General features: G+C 40.8%; 1 protein-coding gene across 4 annotated transcripts in view; it reads right to left on the reverse strand.

Annotated features, from left to right (window-relative positions):
* The window catches only part of FSHR (follicle stimulating hormone receptor), an 81,904-nt gene that overhangs the window by 36,141 nt on the left and 28,278 nt on the right, over positions 1–17,485 (reverse strand). For all 4 annotated transcript variants that reach the window (XM_064709366.1, XM_064709367.1, XM_064709365.1 and 1 more), the window contains exon 2: positions 16,418–16,489. In XM_064709366.1, the coding sequence (XP_064565436.1) occupies positions 16,418–16,489 (72 nt within the window). The remainder of the gene's footprint in view (positions 1–16,417; positions 16,490–17,485) is intronic.

The following is a 17,485-nucleotide window of genomic DNA, read 5'->3' on the forward strand; positions in this document are numbered from 1 at the left end:
ATCCAACAGCTGCCAGCACCATGCACTACATCTTTCAAATGTTCTCCTGAAAGGATTTAGGTTTCTATTATTCAATGTTAAGAGCTCTCCCTGAGAAATATTCTTTTCCAGCACAGAGATTTCCTTGTGTCTTTATTTTAGTTGCATTCATTCTTCTCTTCCACAAAAGCAACTTGCTGTCCTTATGTTTTGTGTCTAACTGAACCCTACAAACTCTTATCCTTGAGCTTTGGCACCAGGCTCAGCTAAGATGGTACTGCATAAATGTTTGTATGATTACATATAACCTAAGCGAGGAAAAGGATATTCTTTTTTATTTCCAAAGTTAAATCCAAACCTCTGCCTCACAACAGGCTGCCAGAGAAAAAAACACACTCCACCAAGAAGCTACTAAATCAAAAACTTCAATTGTGCAACAAGACTTCTTTATATAATTATGATATCATCATGAGCAGAAAAAATTACTGCTAACCCCAAATCTGCAGGTTCTGTACTGGAGGATGCAGAGATGACATGGAAACATGGGAATTGCACACAGTCCCTACCCCTTTTGCCAAGTGGCAGCAAAGAGGAGCCTGAATCAAGATACCCTGAGTCTTATTTAACAAATAACTAAATAGCTGTCCACTATGAAACCTTTGAAAATCATATGCTTCCACCAGAGTTACAACCCTTATCAGCAAACTCTGCAAGGCTGCACACAGATAAGGAAGACTTAACAGGGGGAAGGGAAGATGTTATAAAGCTTGGGCCAAATTTCACTATGATAATATGTTTTTGTGTTTGTGTGTGTATACACACAATATTCCAATAAAAGCAATAAAAATAATAAACCAATGGGCACAGGATGGTCCTTACTCACTGAAAGCAGGCAGCAGCTGCCTTTCTGCACACCTCACCCCATTTCCAAGGAGGCTGCTCTGTACCCCACTCTGGAGAAGCACTAAACATACAAAGGTTTTCTGCTCTTGTGGGGCTTTCACAAGGAAATCCCTAGGCTGGGCCCAGCCCTTTGATGGGGAGCCCTCAGGAAGAACCATTCCATAGGAATGAGGCAAAACCCAGAGGCAATTTTCAGCCACTTGGGAGAAATCCTGTGTTCCTCCTGTGCCAGAACACTTTGATCTACCTGGGAACCTTCCCCTCCCCTCTATCCTGGGGCATAGAAGGGAGTTTGACCTAGAGGTGATGCAAAAAGCCTTATTGGAATTAGCTCTTCCTTCCTCATCAAGAGAAAGGAGGAATCTTCCTCCCTGGCCACAGCACTAAAGAAGAGGCTGAAAAACAAATGTGGTTTGAATTAAAAAAATCATGTTTTCCTTACAAGTTGCTGTGCCTATTCCTTTGCTGAACAGTATTGCATACACTTATGATATTTTTTCTGTCTGACTTCCTGTATTGGTGTAAATAAAATGGAACTCACTGTGTTTTCACAGTGCTCAAACCTGGCAAAAACCTTTTGTATTTCCGCTAAAACTCTCTGAGAAAACACTACTGATAGGAGGAAAAACAATTCCTGAAGAGATCCCAAACCACAAAAATCACCATTTGGAAAAGTTATGATGATGAAACACATTTAGAAAATAAATAAATAAAATTAAATCCATCATTTCTGATAAATATCATTGCCTTTGTTGAGACTGGAGAAGATTTCAGACTCTGCAGCAGAAGGAATGAAAATTCAAGGATTTTAATAGTGGATATGTATTTACATTAGCATTCTACATTTTAGAGGAGTGCATATTTTCCTGCAATTTTGAGTAAGTGTTTTCTCTGGAAAGCACACAGCTCAATACACAGAACACAGAAGTACACAAACTTAAAGGCAATCCTGTGACAGCAAATGAGCTCAGATTTAAAGGAAAGTTAAATACTGAATTAAAACTAAGAGAAAAATGGTATAGTTTCTTTTTCCACCAGATGGAAAAAACATGTGTTTTTAAATAGTTTTAATGGCAAAATGAAGAAACAAATATAATATTATGGAACATGATCAGAATTCTCTCCAAAAGATACTTTGTCTTGAAATTAATGAAATTTGGACCAGATGCCTGGACAGAAGAGCATTTTTCTTACATGCAGAAAGATCCAGCAAAAAGAAAGCAACCAGCAGCACCTGCTCACACCACGTTCTTCTACACAAAGGTAATAGGGTGGCATTGTACTCTTTCCACCAGTTCCAAGATGGGTCTGCAGTGTGGCTCTGGCTAAAAATTCTCCAAGTGAATGCCCTGTGCTCCACCTGAATGCCTTTGGTGAGGACAGATTATGCAGCAGCTTAAGCACATGGGGTTTTAATTTTTGTCTTTGCTCTGAAATCGTGCAATTGCTACTTCAAAATGGCAGGGTCAGGACAGTGGCACCTATTTAACTTCAGGACCACACAAAGCCCCACATGAGGTATTTTGGATTTAGTTGATCCTAATGAATTCAAACCTACCTGTGTATTTTGATTTTTTTGGTATGTGTTTTCTTGTGTGTGTTTGTTGTTATCTGTTTTCGACTGGCACACCGTTCCAATAAATTTTATAACTTATTTTTAGTGAAATAAATGAACCTCTGCGAGCATGCAAGCCCCAAGAACCACACAGAGAATATTTATCGATTAGCCCTGCTAAAAGAGATTAATGCTACAAAACAACTATACTTTTGCTCATTTTTTTCTCTGTGTGCTGCTGAAGTCAATTTGAGGACATTCACCCACTGAGGACTGAGAGGGGCAGAGAAAAGCCCCTGGAGTTCAGGGTATGACCTGAGCTCAGGGCACGACTCTCTCCCATCTAGACCTGTGACTCTCCTAAATCCATTTTGCCATCATTCAAAGAGTCCAGAAGGGTGGCACCAGGAATCAGACTCTCATATCCTCCTCCTTAAAAGTGTACTGATGGAGCCCTGTTAGAAGAGCTCAGATGTGTCAGGAACATGATTACTTGGGAAGGTGCCAAAGGAGAAGAAGGGAGGCCGCCACTAAACAGGGAGAAACGCACTTGATTTTCTTTTAGGTCACATTTAGTTAAAAGTGAGGTAAAAAGACTTTATTGATGTGGATGGCAAAAATCTTCCATTTATCCACAGATGAGACACAGCATGGGCAAAGCAATCAAGCCTTCCCACAGCGCCCCATGAAGGAGCCTGGACACCCACTGAGACCCCATTTCAAAGGCTGGCCAAGAGAGGCTGCTGCTGCTGACAGCCAGCTGTGGCAGCCCCAGCTTGCAATGAATCACCATCTCCTGAGGGCACAGGCTGAGCTCACCCTCCCCTGGTACGCCAGCCATCAGCCCACCCAAGTGAAAATAAAACATTCATCACGCACATGCAGACTGGATATGAACAAATGACCCAGAAATCTGGGGGGTTCCAAGTCCCATTACCCTCTGCCTGAGCCGTTCTCCTGTCACACCAAACTTGTTGTGACATATTTTGTGTGGGCTGCCTGGTGGGGGTGGAGAACAACCCAAAGCCTACTTTGTCATTTAGTCCTGAAATTATGTATAACTCATTCAACATACAAATGAAAGGGAAAAAAAAAAACCTACCACGAAAGAGGAAAATGTGGTAGCAAGGGAAAAACTTCCTTGTAGCGTATTAGGTCTTCATTTGAATTCCAGCATACATCTAAATGAATTATATTTTTTAATTTGTTTAACTATGCTAATAGTCACCATGCACTGGTGGTTTTAGCAGTATTTTCTCTTTATATGTGTGACTCAGGAATTGCCATAGCAACTTGCTTCCTAATTAGCCTTCAGTTCCTAACAATCAATACGATTAGACAAGGTCAGCGCTGGAGTAAGAGCTGGAGGAAACTACAGATTTCAAAAAAGGCTGCTGAGAGTGAATAACAGCAAGAAGAGGAAGAGAGGGCTCCTGGATGGTCTTCCTCAAAGAATGGTGGTCTTCCCCAAAGAACAATTATTGCTCTGTCTCCTGTGATCCAGAGGAGTTGTGGCAAATGAGAGTGTTGCCCCTTGAGTGCAGAGAGCTTTCAGCCTGACAACAGATTCACAAAATATGGGGAACAGAAGCACCCCTACGTGTGCAGATGGAAAGACACCTTACTGTCACATTGCTGGGACTGATGCTGACTGCACACCACCAAAATCAAGTACAATTATGTCCTAGATTTTTATCAATATGAAATCACTCTCCCTGTGTGGCAAAGGTGCCTGAAACCTGGAGACTGCCCAGTTCACAGAAAGGTGCTGCCTGGGAGTTAAGCCCGTACAGCGTTTAGCTGAGGTCCCATTAGGAGGCCTTCTGTCTGGAGACCTGAGTGATTGCCCCTGCTGACACAATTCCCCCCTCATTTTTACAGCCTGTTTCAGTCGTTAACATGTTATCTGTTACCCTGAAAGCACAGTGCCTGGCAGCACAGTGGGATGGAAATATAATGTGCTGCTCAGAGCTACTCTGGGTCCTGGGAATACAAAACAGGATCCTTGATATTGACAGATGAAGGCTTGTGAAAAACCACTTTACTTGTTAGTGTGTTTAGGTCTGCTACCAAGAAACACAGGCAAAACCAAGCTTATTTTTAAATAAACAGTTTGTGTCGTCAATTATGCCTGGGCACACGGCTGTCGCAGATGAACTGAAATCCATTTTCTTTCCTCTGTAGAAAATCATTGCCTCTTGGCTCTGTCCTCTGTTGCTCCCTGGAGTTTACTCCTGTGCTTCAAATGTGGCTGCAACCTCAGTTAGTGGCACCAGGTCCCTGAAGAGAGGGTCAGGATCAGGGAATGGAAGAGCCAGGATGGTGAAAATGTAATGACAAAGCAGTCTGGACAGTGCCCTGTGAGGACACTTCAAGTCATGAGTTTTGAGGCCGTGTGTCTTGACGTTCCTCTGCACAGGACGTCTCAAAGAAGGATGAGAGGGTTTTAAGCTCAAAAAAGGCAGCTTTTATTAGAATATCAGCTAGGATAATTAACTTCAAAGCAGAAAAACCTTACAGGATATTGGAAAAGAGCAGGGAAGATTTTATATCCGCCCTAGCCTGATGTCCAATACCTTTAGAAGCTTGGAGTTCATAGAATCATAGAATAGTACAGGTTGGAAAGGACTTTTCAAGGTCATCCTGTCCACCTTCCCAGAGGGACATCCACTAGACCAGGTTGCTCAGAGACCAGGACAACCTGACCTTAAATGTTTCCAGGGATGGCTCATCCACCACCTCTCTGGGCAACACACTCCAGTGCCTCAGCACACAAACAGCAAAAAGCTTCTGCCTTATATGTAATCTAAACAGAACCTCTTTTAAACCTTTAGTTTAAAGCCACTACTCCTTGTCCTGTTGGGACAGGCCCTGCTGAAATGTTTGTCCTCCTCTTTTGTGCAGTCCATTTCTAAACATTGAATGGCCAAATTCCTCAATGGGTTGTGGCAGCTCAGACCTCCTCCAAATCCTGTCCCTCACCCCTGGGGCTGCTCCCTGCTCTCCAGGGCAGACCTTGAATGACACATATCCATCTCTGGCCTCTAACTCTCCTACCATTTGCAGCTCCTTAATCCCACAAAGGAAACACCCCACAGCCCTTCCTCCAGGGAGCTCTGCTGCTGCCAGCTCTCCTAGAGAGCCTCATCTCATTGGAAACAGAAATAATAAATAAGCACGTTCTTTTCACTGCGTCGTGCTCACCCCTTCTTGCAGCACAGATGGGAAAAGTATAAATCTTAAAAATCCAGCACAAGAAGCCTTAAAAATGTGGGGAATAAAGATGAAAAACAGGCCAGTATAGAATCCTCATTCCAAATAAAAGATAAGATTGACAAAGGGATTAGACATGTCTAATGAGCACCTTCACTTCATAATTACACTAGGAAGGATAAACACTTCCAGATAAAGATGTAAATCTTTGTGCTCTTGAGCAGAAAAGCGAGACAGAAGTAAACAATGCTTCCAAATAACAAAAAATGGTTTAATTCTGTCCCCACTTGAAATTCTGCATTATTCCTGCTTTTAGTGAAGAAACTTCCAAGCACAAGACAAAATGGAGAGACCATTCCTGGCCGAGAAACTCCCTATTTATTAACATGAATTTGTTCTGCTCAGAGGAGGAAGCACCCTATGAGGTGGACAAAATACATTCTCCATGTGTATGCGCTATCCCACAGTTCCAGAAATATTCTCTTGAACATCCTCCTTCAGAAAGTGACATCAGCATCTCTCACAGGTGAGGTTCTGTCCCTGTCCCCAGCTCCCAATCTTCTGCTGACTGCTCTGGAAAACTCACAGACAACTAGAGCTCTCCAGCTTTCTGTGTTTCTCTCACAACCATTTGTAATTTCCATCTGTGGTGTTGGCTCCCCAAGCATTCAAAATATTTTCTTGCTTAGTATCTGTCTACCATTCTAAATCCTAGCAATTTAAAGGTTTCCCAGACTAGTCTCTGTGTATGTACCAGCACACATGCATGTATTTAAGTATATAATATATATATTCTGCCATGTGGTGAGTAGTTTAGTCACAAAAGGTGCCCCACTCTCACTTATTTTTAAATGATCACACACATATATGGGAGTCTTCATCCAAACCAGGCTCCTGCTCTAGAAATCAAAACAAATATTCACAATATTTTGTGAGCAAATTGTTCTTGGCTTGGTCACAAAACAAACAATGGGCAAAATGAATCTCTTGTTTTTACACCTGGGATGAATTAGGGCCAGCAGAGCCTTTGATAGAAAAATCAAAATGCAGCTCACTAATAATGATAAAATGCCCAGTTGCCTCTCCACTGAGCAAAGGAGCCATCAAACTAATGATTAAATCCACATCAATCATTTGGCATAATAAAAATAAAGGCTGTGCAATATAATGTTGTCAGAGAATCAACATCCCCCCCTGCTTAGAAAATAAATGTCTTGACTTCATCTCAACATTTGTTTTCCATAAATGCTGAGGTTTATATCAGCATTTGTATAGCAATGGGAAACATTCATTCATTGCAACATGTCAATTCCACTAGCATTATTCCTAAAATAAACAGAAAAGCTGGATAAAATTAATATGGGAAGGTGTTTCTGAAATCCTCCTGAAATGGAATTGCCATTTCCAATCTGGTGCCAGATTTCTTCTTTCTACAAACAGTATTTAGTAGTGGCAATAATAAAAATTGAGGCAAATCCCATTTAGAGCAAATTGGGCACAATTTCAAGGAGGTCACGCCTGTTGCATTCCCTCACTGGTACAGTTACAGTATTCTCAACAAGATTATTATAAAAAAAACTATAAAAACCTTTTTTAATATTTAGAAAATACCTATTTTTCTTTTTTTTCCCCAAAACCACTTAATTTTGTATTCACAGTTCTGCTTACAAGTCAGTACATTTTAATTCTGAATTCTACAAGAAATTTGGGAGTTAATATGTAACTAACACATAAAGGAGAACATTTTTTGAAAATTATTGAGGGTTATTAGAATGAATATACTGATTTTATAATGAAAAAGATAATTATTTAATTCAGGACAATATTCTGACACATCACATAAGAAAAAAACATATATTTTGCCATGTATGAGTGATGAATTATATTTGAAAATGTAAAATGTAAATAGAACCGGCAATTTTGAGTTCTTAGTTCTGTGGTATATGATATTAAATTTAATAAATGTACCACTCTGCCACTTTAAGAATTATTTAAGTTAATTATTAAATACGTATTTTTATATTTACAAAAATGGTTTTATATTTACAAAGATGGTTTTATATTCACTTAGATGGTCATTTATTCTAACTTGAAATCACATGAATCTCATAATAAAATACAACTTGAAACTTCCTTTCTTTCCAAATAGAGGGAATCTTCTGGAGGAAAGAGATGAAAACTGAGGAAATGACAGACTTTGGGGAAAAATTTTTGATTTTTCCAGCATCCATCCTTCCCTCTTGGAACAAAAACCCACCCAAAAGCACCTGAGATGAATGTCAAAAATCTGGCAGACATAGCAGCCTCCATGCCCAGGGGAGAAAAGAAGAAAGATGATGGGATAAATTCTGCACCACAGGATGACCATCAGTCCTGAGGCTCCTTGCTAGGTTTGCCAGTCACAATAATCAGCTTCATGCCTCAAATGCAAGGACCTGGACTGGGACTGCCTTGCAGAATTTAATGGTCCAGAGGAAGGAATTGTCTCCGTGTGATGCTGAACCTCCAGCTTGTCTGACACAGCTTTTTGCTGAAATGGTGGCAGGGGAAGCCCAGCAAACTGACCAAGAGCAGGGCAAGCCAACTGAGAAATAATCTTATATTGATAATTCACAACATTTTCAATTGCAGAGCTGGTGTTTGTTTGGTTGGCTCTTTGGGTTGGATTTTTTTTCCCCCACTGGGCTGAGAGCTTCTTTAGGAACTGTGCATTTCACCCCTAAATCCCATTTTGGATGAATGAGGCTGCTTGAGATCCTACATTTATAGATGCAAAAAGGCTATCTTAATTTAGCATCCATTTAGTTTTATCTGTCTTATTAGGATGGAGGAAGTCAGAAGACGACTGGATCAAAGTTTCCTCCTGAAACAGAGTGGGAACTCACACAAGCTTTTGCCCATGTTTCATGTTTTATAAATTCAGGTAATCTGAACAGTATGTCACTGGGGAAAGGCATTAAAGCATTTAGCATACATTCAGACAAGTTGGTTCCCTTTTTTTCTCTCTTTCTCTGTCTAGACAGCTGTAATACAGGGACCTGAAATGATGTGCAAGATGATCCTCCCATTAAATGCTTCAGTCTTTAATGCTGGCTTCACACCAGTGCAGTTAACAAATAAAGATTCTGCTAACAGTTCATTACCACAAAGCTTATTCTTGCTCAACAAAAGCAAGTAATGACAAAATGTATTTTCTTTCTAAATTTATTTTATCAAAGAAAGCAAGCATCAAGATAGTAAACCACATAGAAAGAATTATGGAATATTTCTTTCTTGTGCTCTGATGTGTTTCAATTAAAATATGCAAATATTAGTGTGTTTTTCTGTGACTTTTTGAATAGAAAATTTAGAAAATCTAGATATGGACACCATTAATTGATTTTACATTTCCGAGCTTCTTCTTCTAAGGGTTTTTACTTTATTTGTAATTTTGTTCCATCCAAGCATTAGAAAAATCCTGAGATCAGATTATCTTTCCCTGAAATGTAGCAAAACTGTAATTAAATCTCTGCTCTTTGACATCGGCAGTGAGTAACTGACATGGATAATAAATTTCTCCTTCAGGTTTTTTAGTTGTGCAAGGGATGACAACAAGTGGAAGATCTCTTCCACAGTTAAGCTTTGGCAGGGAAAAGCAGAAAACCAAGTGATGATGCAGCAAAAGGTTTATAGGTTGTAATGAAGCCACCCAGCCTTCCTTCATTGCTCGTTGCGTTTAGAACGCAAGGCATAGCTTCTCCTGGCGTGAAATAAACTGAATTTGGAACACCAGAATATTTTCACCCCAAACACAAAATTTGCCATCCAGGGGTGATGTTTCCAAAGGCTGAAGCAGTGGAGGGTGGTCTGAAGCAATGGCACTGCCTGGGGAAGGAGAATTACCCCAGCAGCTCACGGAGAGACGGCGGAGCAGTCACTGCTCTGCCTGGCTCCTCCATCTCCACCATGGATACAGGAGCCCTGGGAGAAGCTCCTGTGGCTGCTCACCTTCCACATGCCGTGTGTGAGAACCCATACCAAAGAGCAGAGGAGGCAAAAGAACACTGACACACCCTGAAATGCACCTGAGGACAGGCTTTCTTATGCGATTCTGCCGGATCCATCTTGGAATGGACCAGAGGCATGAAGTGCCACCAACCCCTACTCTGAGGAAAAGCCCTGTTCCAACCCACTGATCACCATCCAAAACAGACTCTCACCTGTGCTGGGGACATCTGGGACTTGCAGGAGTCCAGCTGCAGGAGCCAGGAAGCCTCCTGTGATTGCTCCCTGCCCGATCACCAGCCTGCTGACTTGTCCAGGGCTGCAGGGAAAGCCCCACATCACAGCATGGCCCCATTCAAACATTTATTCTTTGGGATAACTGCCTGAATTTTAAATTTCTTTGCCTATGTTGGTTACTTGCCTTAATGTTTTTGAACAGTAGTACTCTGTTCCCTGAGAGAAAATGCATAGACTAATTTAAATGCATTAAGCAGCATACTTATTTTCACAGCCTGCCCTCAAGATGCTGAAAGTTACACAGAAGTTCCTATAATGTAAATTAGAATTTAATATCCATAGAGTTGCACCTTGAGAATATATCCTGAAGTATTTGCTACCAAAGGATGACTTTTACCTTATTCAGTAGGTATTTTGGTACACAGAATGGTCTGTGTACCACTTTCACCTAAGGGATGTAAATAAATACTTTTATAAGCATGCACTACTTAACTTATATATCACAGCAGATCCTAAAATTCATATTTTTCCACTTGCAAAAAAATAAAAAGCAGGTTAATCCAAATGATGCAACAAAAGGTAGAAAGCAACTCCTGCCTGGATAAAATTTCCAAATGCTTTGGCTACACTTAATCATAACCATTTTCTCATTTTGAGAAATGAACTTATTTAAGCCTGGTCTTTTGCATATCAAATGAGGCAGCACACAATACAAGGAAAACTGGAGAAGCTGTGAAATGCTGAACAGCTTTCTTGGTAGCAGAAGACACAGCAGAAGACACAGCCTGCTCGTCCTTAGGCGATCCTGTGATTCCTGCCTCCCCCCTTCCCTCCCACGTCTTTGGGCTCTATGCTGAAAAGTGTCACAGAGTCACCTGCAGGAGCTTAATGAAGCTGATTTTAGGAGCACATGGGATGGGTTGGACACTTGCTAGCCCAGTGTCTGATGGCTACTGCTCAAGAAGGTTTGGATGGTGAATGCATCAATTTGCCAGGTTGTTACAACTTGCTAGAGAAAGTGGTCTTTGCATTCTGCCAAATTTTCTAGGTGAGACTTACAACCAAGGCAAGAATTCTGGTCCTCCCCCAGCCACAGAAAGAGAGACACCCCTTGATTCAAAATTCTGTCTTCTGGTCTCCATTGTCCACAAGTAACTCCTCTGAGTTTAGATAAAATTAAAAGGTGATCTCAGTGTGATCACTCAGCGTGATCCAGCTGAGTAAAAGGAAAGTCAAAGGGACTTGCCTTTTAGCCTAGAGGGGCAAACAGGAGAGGTTTGAGCATCATCCATCAGGTTGGTTGTTGTTTGTGAAATAGGCTGGTGCTTGTGTGTCTAGGTCACAGAGCAGCACCATTTGTCCTTAGGAACTATCACTGGATCCACAGTCTCAACAAAGAGAAAACCAGAAAATCTTGAATGCACTAAGTAATTGAGTAAATACATGATTCAGGGCTATTTTGCTCTACCAATTCATGAGGAAGCAGTAGACAGCTGCTGTCTTGCATGGACAGAAAACTTCCTTTTCCAGGAGTGTCAGCTCTGGTGGCTTCCCTCCACCCTCAAAGCTTTAGCTTTCCATGATCTCCAGAGGTCATTATGGGTTTAGCTCATCAAGCTCTGTGGTCCATACCATGGTTCATGCTCTTAAAATGTGTCTTTGCCAGCATCTGCTATAAAAATGCTTCCCTTCAATTACTCCAAAATAAAAACAGGGCCAGTAATGGTGCTTTTTTTTCCCCTCTGTGACATCTTCTAGTTCCAGAAGTACTTCATCCTCACAGCTGAGTTTCCTTAGGCTGCAAATAGGTTGGGTTTGAGAGCAAATGATGAACCAAAGCATTATTTTTTAGCTTAAACCCTTCAAAAAAACAAATAACTGATGATGAATTTTCAAGGGGATTGTGCCTGAGGGTACAGACATGAAGCCTCTTTTGCTTGCACAGGGTAACACAATCAGATCAAGCCTCCTATATATATAATGCCCAAATCAAGCCTTGTTAGATCAAGATTCACAAATCTACTTTGCCACCTCATAGTAACAGCAGGAAACTCAGAAACACAAAAAGAGAGACTTGGTGTTGCTTGTGACTGTGTCTACTCCAAATTAAGCTCTTTCTGTGCAGGTTGAGGATGACACAGCTGCTGCTGAGCATGTCAGATTGATTTTGCTGGGTATGTGCCTGCATGGGACTGCTTTCTAATTTAGTAACTGGAGGGTTAATTAGCTCTGGGAGTGTAAATAAGTCAGTTAAGCAGAAGTCCAGAAGAACTGCCATGTTCCAGTAGACTAAGACCTAGGAGTAGACTAAACATGTGGCAAAATTAACCAATCTGCTTTCCTGAACACCTATTTGCTAAATTGACATGAATGCAGAGTTGTGCAGAAGTTGGAGAGCTGCTGGCAACAAGATGGCAAGGCTGTTCCTCAGACCTGAGGGATTCTGAAAGGTTTTCTGTAGGAAAATTCAAGTTGCATGTTTAGTAAGAGAAGCCTCTGATACTTAGAGCCTGTAAGTTTATTTCATAATTTCAAGTGTTTTATTTAAGAAGCAAAGATCCTTCTCCCAGGACATACTTCAGGAAAGTTGTTGCACCATATGACAGCCTGCAGAATGGTCATTTCATGTTTTGTCAGCAACTGAAGGAATTTAGATGGTTGAGAAGTTAATGACAAATGAGAAAATGGTTCAAATGGGCTCTCACTCTTAAAAAAAAAGGCAAAAGTACTCCAATGGCAATATTTCCAAATTTAAACAAACAAACAAACAAAAGAATTCAGGTGAAACCTAAAAGATTTTGTATCAGGGAGGTCAGATCAACACCTCCATGCCAACATTTCCAAGTCACACTAGTTTTTCCTTTATGGATCATGGTCATTAGTGTCCATTCTGAAAAGTCCTTGGACAGTCCAAATAGAAAAAAAATTGAGAACTTTCTTGGATACTCTGACTGAAAAGTATTTGACATTTTCTGGCAAAATACATATATTTAAAGGTCTCAGCAGTTTAAACATTTGGGAAGATACTAAAATGCATAGCAAAAGCAGGAAAATATAAAGGAATTATTTTTCTTTGAAAAATAGAAAATTCAAAAGCCTTAATTCACTTTGAGGGGAAATATAACAGAGTTAGGATTCTGAGGGAGGACTCATCCCTGATTTAACCTAGAATCTTAAAATCATTAAGGCTGGAAAAAATGGATATGTCACAGGATATTCTGACTTGGAATGGTCCCTCAAGGATCACTGAGACCTCCAAATTCATCAAGTCCAACCTTTGACCAAACACCACCATGCCAAGTAAACATTTATTGAAAATGCCTTCAGGGGTGGTGACTCTACCACTTCCATGGACAGCTTGTTCCAATGCCTTAAAACCCTTTCTGGAAATTCTGACATTCTCCCTGGTCCAACCTTGACCTCCCCTGGCACAGCCTGAGGCCATTTCCTATTGTCCTATTTGCCTGGGAGAAGAGGCCAAGCCCAACCTGGCTACAGCCTCCTTTCAGGAGATCTTCTGAGGATAACCAGTCTTCCTGTTAAAGGCTGAGGCAAAGACAGCATGAAGTACCTCAGTGTTTTCCTCATCCTTGGTGCCAATGTTTCCCCCTGGGTCCACTAAATGAATGAGATTTTCCTTGGCCCTTCTTTTGCCGTGAATATATTTATAAATCCCCTTTTATTTCCTTCCTAACCGAGTTTTTGCCTTTCTAATTTTCTCTCTACATGACCTAATGACATCCTTGTACTCTTCCTGAGTTGCCTAACCTTTCCAAAGGTCATAAACTACTTTTTCCCTGGATTGCTGCAAAAGCTCTGTGTTAGCCTGGTTAGTCTTCTTCTCCAACAGCTCTCATCTTTCAGCACATAAAGACACTACTTCTGTGCCTTTAAGATCTCCTTCTTGAAGCCTTCCTGAACTTTATTATTCAAGACTCTTTCCCAAAGGACTCTCTGAACCAGTGTCCTAAACAGGCCAAAGTCTGCTATGACCTGTGGGAACCCTCATCCTCTGGCTGTCCTGAGCAGCCAAGACCCCTGCCAGGGGGCTCAGAGACCCTGGCACAGAGCCCAGAATGCCCCTGTGGTTTTGATTATGACCCGTGGAGCAAATTACCAACCTTAGATGAAGATCTGCAAACCACAACAGTATAGGTAGAATAATAGTGAAGTCATCGCGGGGTGGAAAAGTAGATTTTGGGGATTCTGGAATGGGGGTTCAGGAGTCAAGATGGAGGAATCTGGGTGTGTCCAGCCTTTCTCCTTCTTCTTCTTCTTGGCCTCCATGTTCTGCTGTGATGTTGGCACTTACAGATTGGTTTAGAGTAGAAGTTCACTGTCTAACATAGGTGATAGGTATTGGAATGTAATTGTAAACATTTTACATGTAGCTTTTAGTATAAAGACATTATACCGCCCCAGGGGCAGGCAGAGTGCCTGGAACTCTCCTGCTGGACAGACCTCGGCAGGACAGGAGAAAGAATTTTATAGATAAGATACAATAAACAACCTTGAGACTGAGAAATTAAGAGCCCTGACTCCTTCTTCAAGCACTGGGCTGGGAAAAGAGGCTTTGGAACTCTTCTTGGGGTCACTCTGACCAGTGAGAGGCCCTGACAATGCCCAAGATGGCCTCTGACCATCACATTTCCAACTTGCACTCAACTGCCTCATTCCCTAGGGGTGATTCCAAACACCACCATTTCCCTCCAAATTCTGGGCTTTAACGCCCATCCTGTTCTCAGAAACACACACAGGAATGCTGTATTAGTGATGAAAATCCCTATGCTGGACTGAAGAAGATGCTGTTTTTCCTCAGTAACACATTCAGGAAATATTGTCACTCTCCATTTTTAGCCTACTCAGTTCTAGGGGAGCACACACATACATTACATTGAAGTGTCTCATTTGTATACATCAGGCCATCCACATTTTACCATATGGAGGTATCACATTATTAATAGCTGTTTTCCTTAAATAGGCTACAGTTTGCTTAATCTTTCTTTCTGTGCATGATCTTGCAAGAGTAAAAAGGCTTTCATACAAAGGCTGTGTTTTTATATGCAAATCTATTATTTGATTACTGACTTTTTTTGTCTCTACATTATCATGAATATTTCTGATGAATGTTTTATGGGTTAGGTTTAGGATTTGTGAGCTATTTCAAATTTTATCTGTTTGCTATATCATCTGCAAATACCACAGTTTTGTTGATGTTGATTGGCCTCATTTACATATTTATCACACTTTTATTTTCAAGGAAATTTTGCTATAAACTCACTGTCCCCATTTCTCCTCCATGTACTACCAGTAGATGGATGTATTTTCAAATTGAGCCCATTTCCATATATAATTTTTTTGGTTAACAATAAATCACCACTTAGAAACATCCCATTCAATGCCTTCATACACATCTGACATATGGTTTCTGAGTAATTAAAGATAACAGAAGCAGCTCACAATGCACTTTGCAGCCCACTTCACAGCCCAAGGTGTCAATGATTTTCCATAAGGACGAGGCTAAAACGAACCCTCACCACCTTCTTGCTAAATCCCTTACTCATGCAGGAGTACAGGGGAGAAGGGTAGGAATGATGCAGAGAAATGTCCTTTGGAGTTCTGCCATTGCACACACAGCACTGAAAAAGGTGCTGCATTTTAAGTATATTTCCCCACTTACACTGCTCTTGGGTGAACAGCCTGTTTGTGATTCCCTCCTGTCAGGGTGCAAGTGCTGCTCTGTTTCTAAGAAAAATGGATTTGCCCATATATGAGATATTTCAGAAAAATCATACATGAGGCAGAATAGTTCAGATTGGACAATGAGGGTTATAATTTTTGGGGCTAGCACCAGCTAAGCCATAGATTTCCTGTTGTTAAAGAGAAGTAGGAAACATGTTACACAGGGTTTTCCCTTCTAGTGGTGGAGCTGCAATGCCTCCACAACAGCATACTAATGAATGTAAGATACATCTGTTCATCAAAGGTGCTCATAATTGTACCTCCAGGCTGGTCACCAAAATTCACAGAAATGAGCTGCTTACACTCTTTGTGTACTAAGATTTTTGGATCCATCACCTGTTAGAAAATTCTCCCGTGCATCCTGCCAGCTGCCTCTGAACATGCACAAAACAATCCTATTTAGTTAATTCATTAGTGAAAAGAGAATTAGCTGGCCTATTATTAACAGGAGCTCTTTCCTCCCTAATCTTTTCAACTGCTTCATTCCAAAACTCACAAAATATTCAGTTTCCTGTGGTCTTCTGCTATGGCCCTGTATTTATTACCTGCAATGACACTCCATGCTAAACCAGCCCTTTGACTGAAGACTGCCTGGTTGCTGATATGAAAATGTATTTATGACAACATTGTTCTGGAAGGTGTCAATAAAAAAAACATTCCATTTTTTTTCTTTAGACAGAAAGATAAAACTATATGAAGCTCAGTGATAGGAACTTGCTCACAGGCTGTAAAAGGAGTTGCAATCAGAAAACGCTGCTTGGAGTAAAACAGTTGGTTCCTAGTAAATATTAACACAATACATACATTTTCTCTAGGTCAACAAGTCCTGTGAAAGCTCCCTTGGGAATGACTCTCATCTTGGTGAGGACAAATCTCCTGAAAATAGAGAAAACAGGGTGATTATTTACTATTCACAACACAGGACTGTGCAGTAGCCTTGCCAGCACAGGAGAAGCCTTTCCACAGGCACAAGGACGGACCTATGGCTGAAGTCTTTGGCATCTAAATACATCTGTAACATCCAAAATTACAGCACAGCATTGGGGCTCCTCAGGGGAAAAAGCATCATTAGTAGTTGCCATTTCCTTTTTTGCTGCAGGAAGAAATCCAGACTTGCAGCTTCTCTGTTTGCTGAGAGAGAACAGCATCTTTCTTATCTTAACTGTTCTTTTGAGTGATGCTCAAGCACAGGATGAAGCAACCTGTGGAGCCAGACTGGGATGAGCTGCTTACTCAAGGCTGCAAAGTGCTCCATCCATGCTCATTCAGCAACTTCAATAACTTCATGGCTTCTCACAGTCTCTCTTCTAATTAGTTCACAATATGCCACAAAATTGGGACTTTGGAATACTTGATCACACATGCACCAGGACAACACTTCTATAATTTTTAAAGGTCACAGAATATGCTTTATGAAGAAAACCCATTTGAAATATCCATTTAAAATATTTGAAGTGTAAGGCTCTTTGTTAACCTGGAGTTGTCTTCTTTAATCTCTATAAACAAAAAGGACTAGAAAACTTCTGATAGAACCCAGCCAATGATATATAGGGTCTCTACTACTCCTCAGAGAAATCAGGTGTCATCTGCATGATTGTTTTCTTTCACACATTTAATCATTGATAAGAAGCTAGCACAAACAAATGCATATGACATGACCTGCTCATCACAAGCCGTCAGATATTGGTTGCATTGAGAGACAGTTGTTAAAAAGGTTTTTTTTCTTTATTTTAAGAAAACACCCACCCAACTTTCACACATGAACATGTTACATACATATATCACATCCTGGGATTCAGTTACTTATTGTATTTTTCTGTGGAAGGGGAAATGGATTTTTTTCTGCATTACTATGGAGTTATTTTATCTAGT

The sequence above is a fragment of the Zonotrichia leucophrys genome, chromosome 3 (genome assembly GCF_028769735.1).
Source record: "Zonotrichia leucophrys gambelii isolate GWCS_2022_RI chromosome 3, RI_Zleu_2.0, whole genome shotgun sequence".
Taxonomy (NCBI): domain Eukaryota; kingdom Metazoa; phylum Chordata; class Aves; order Passeriformes; family Passerellidae; genus Zonotrichia; species Zonotrichia leucophrys.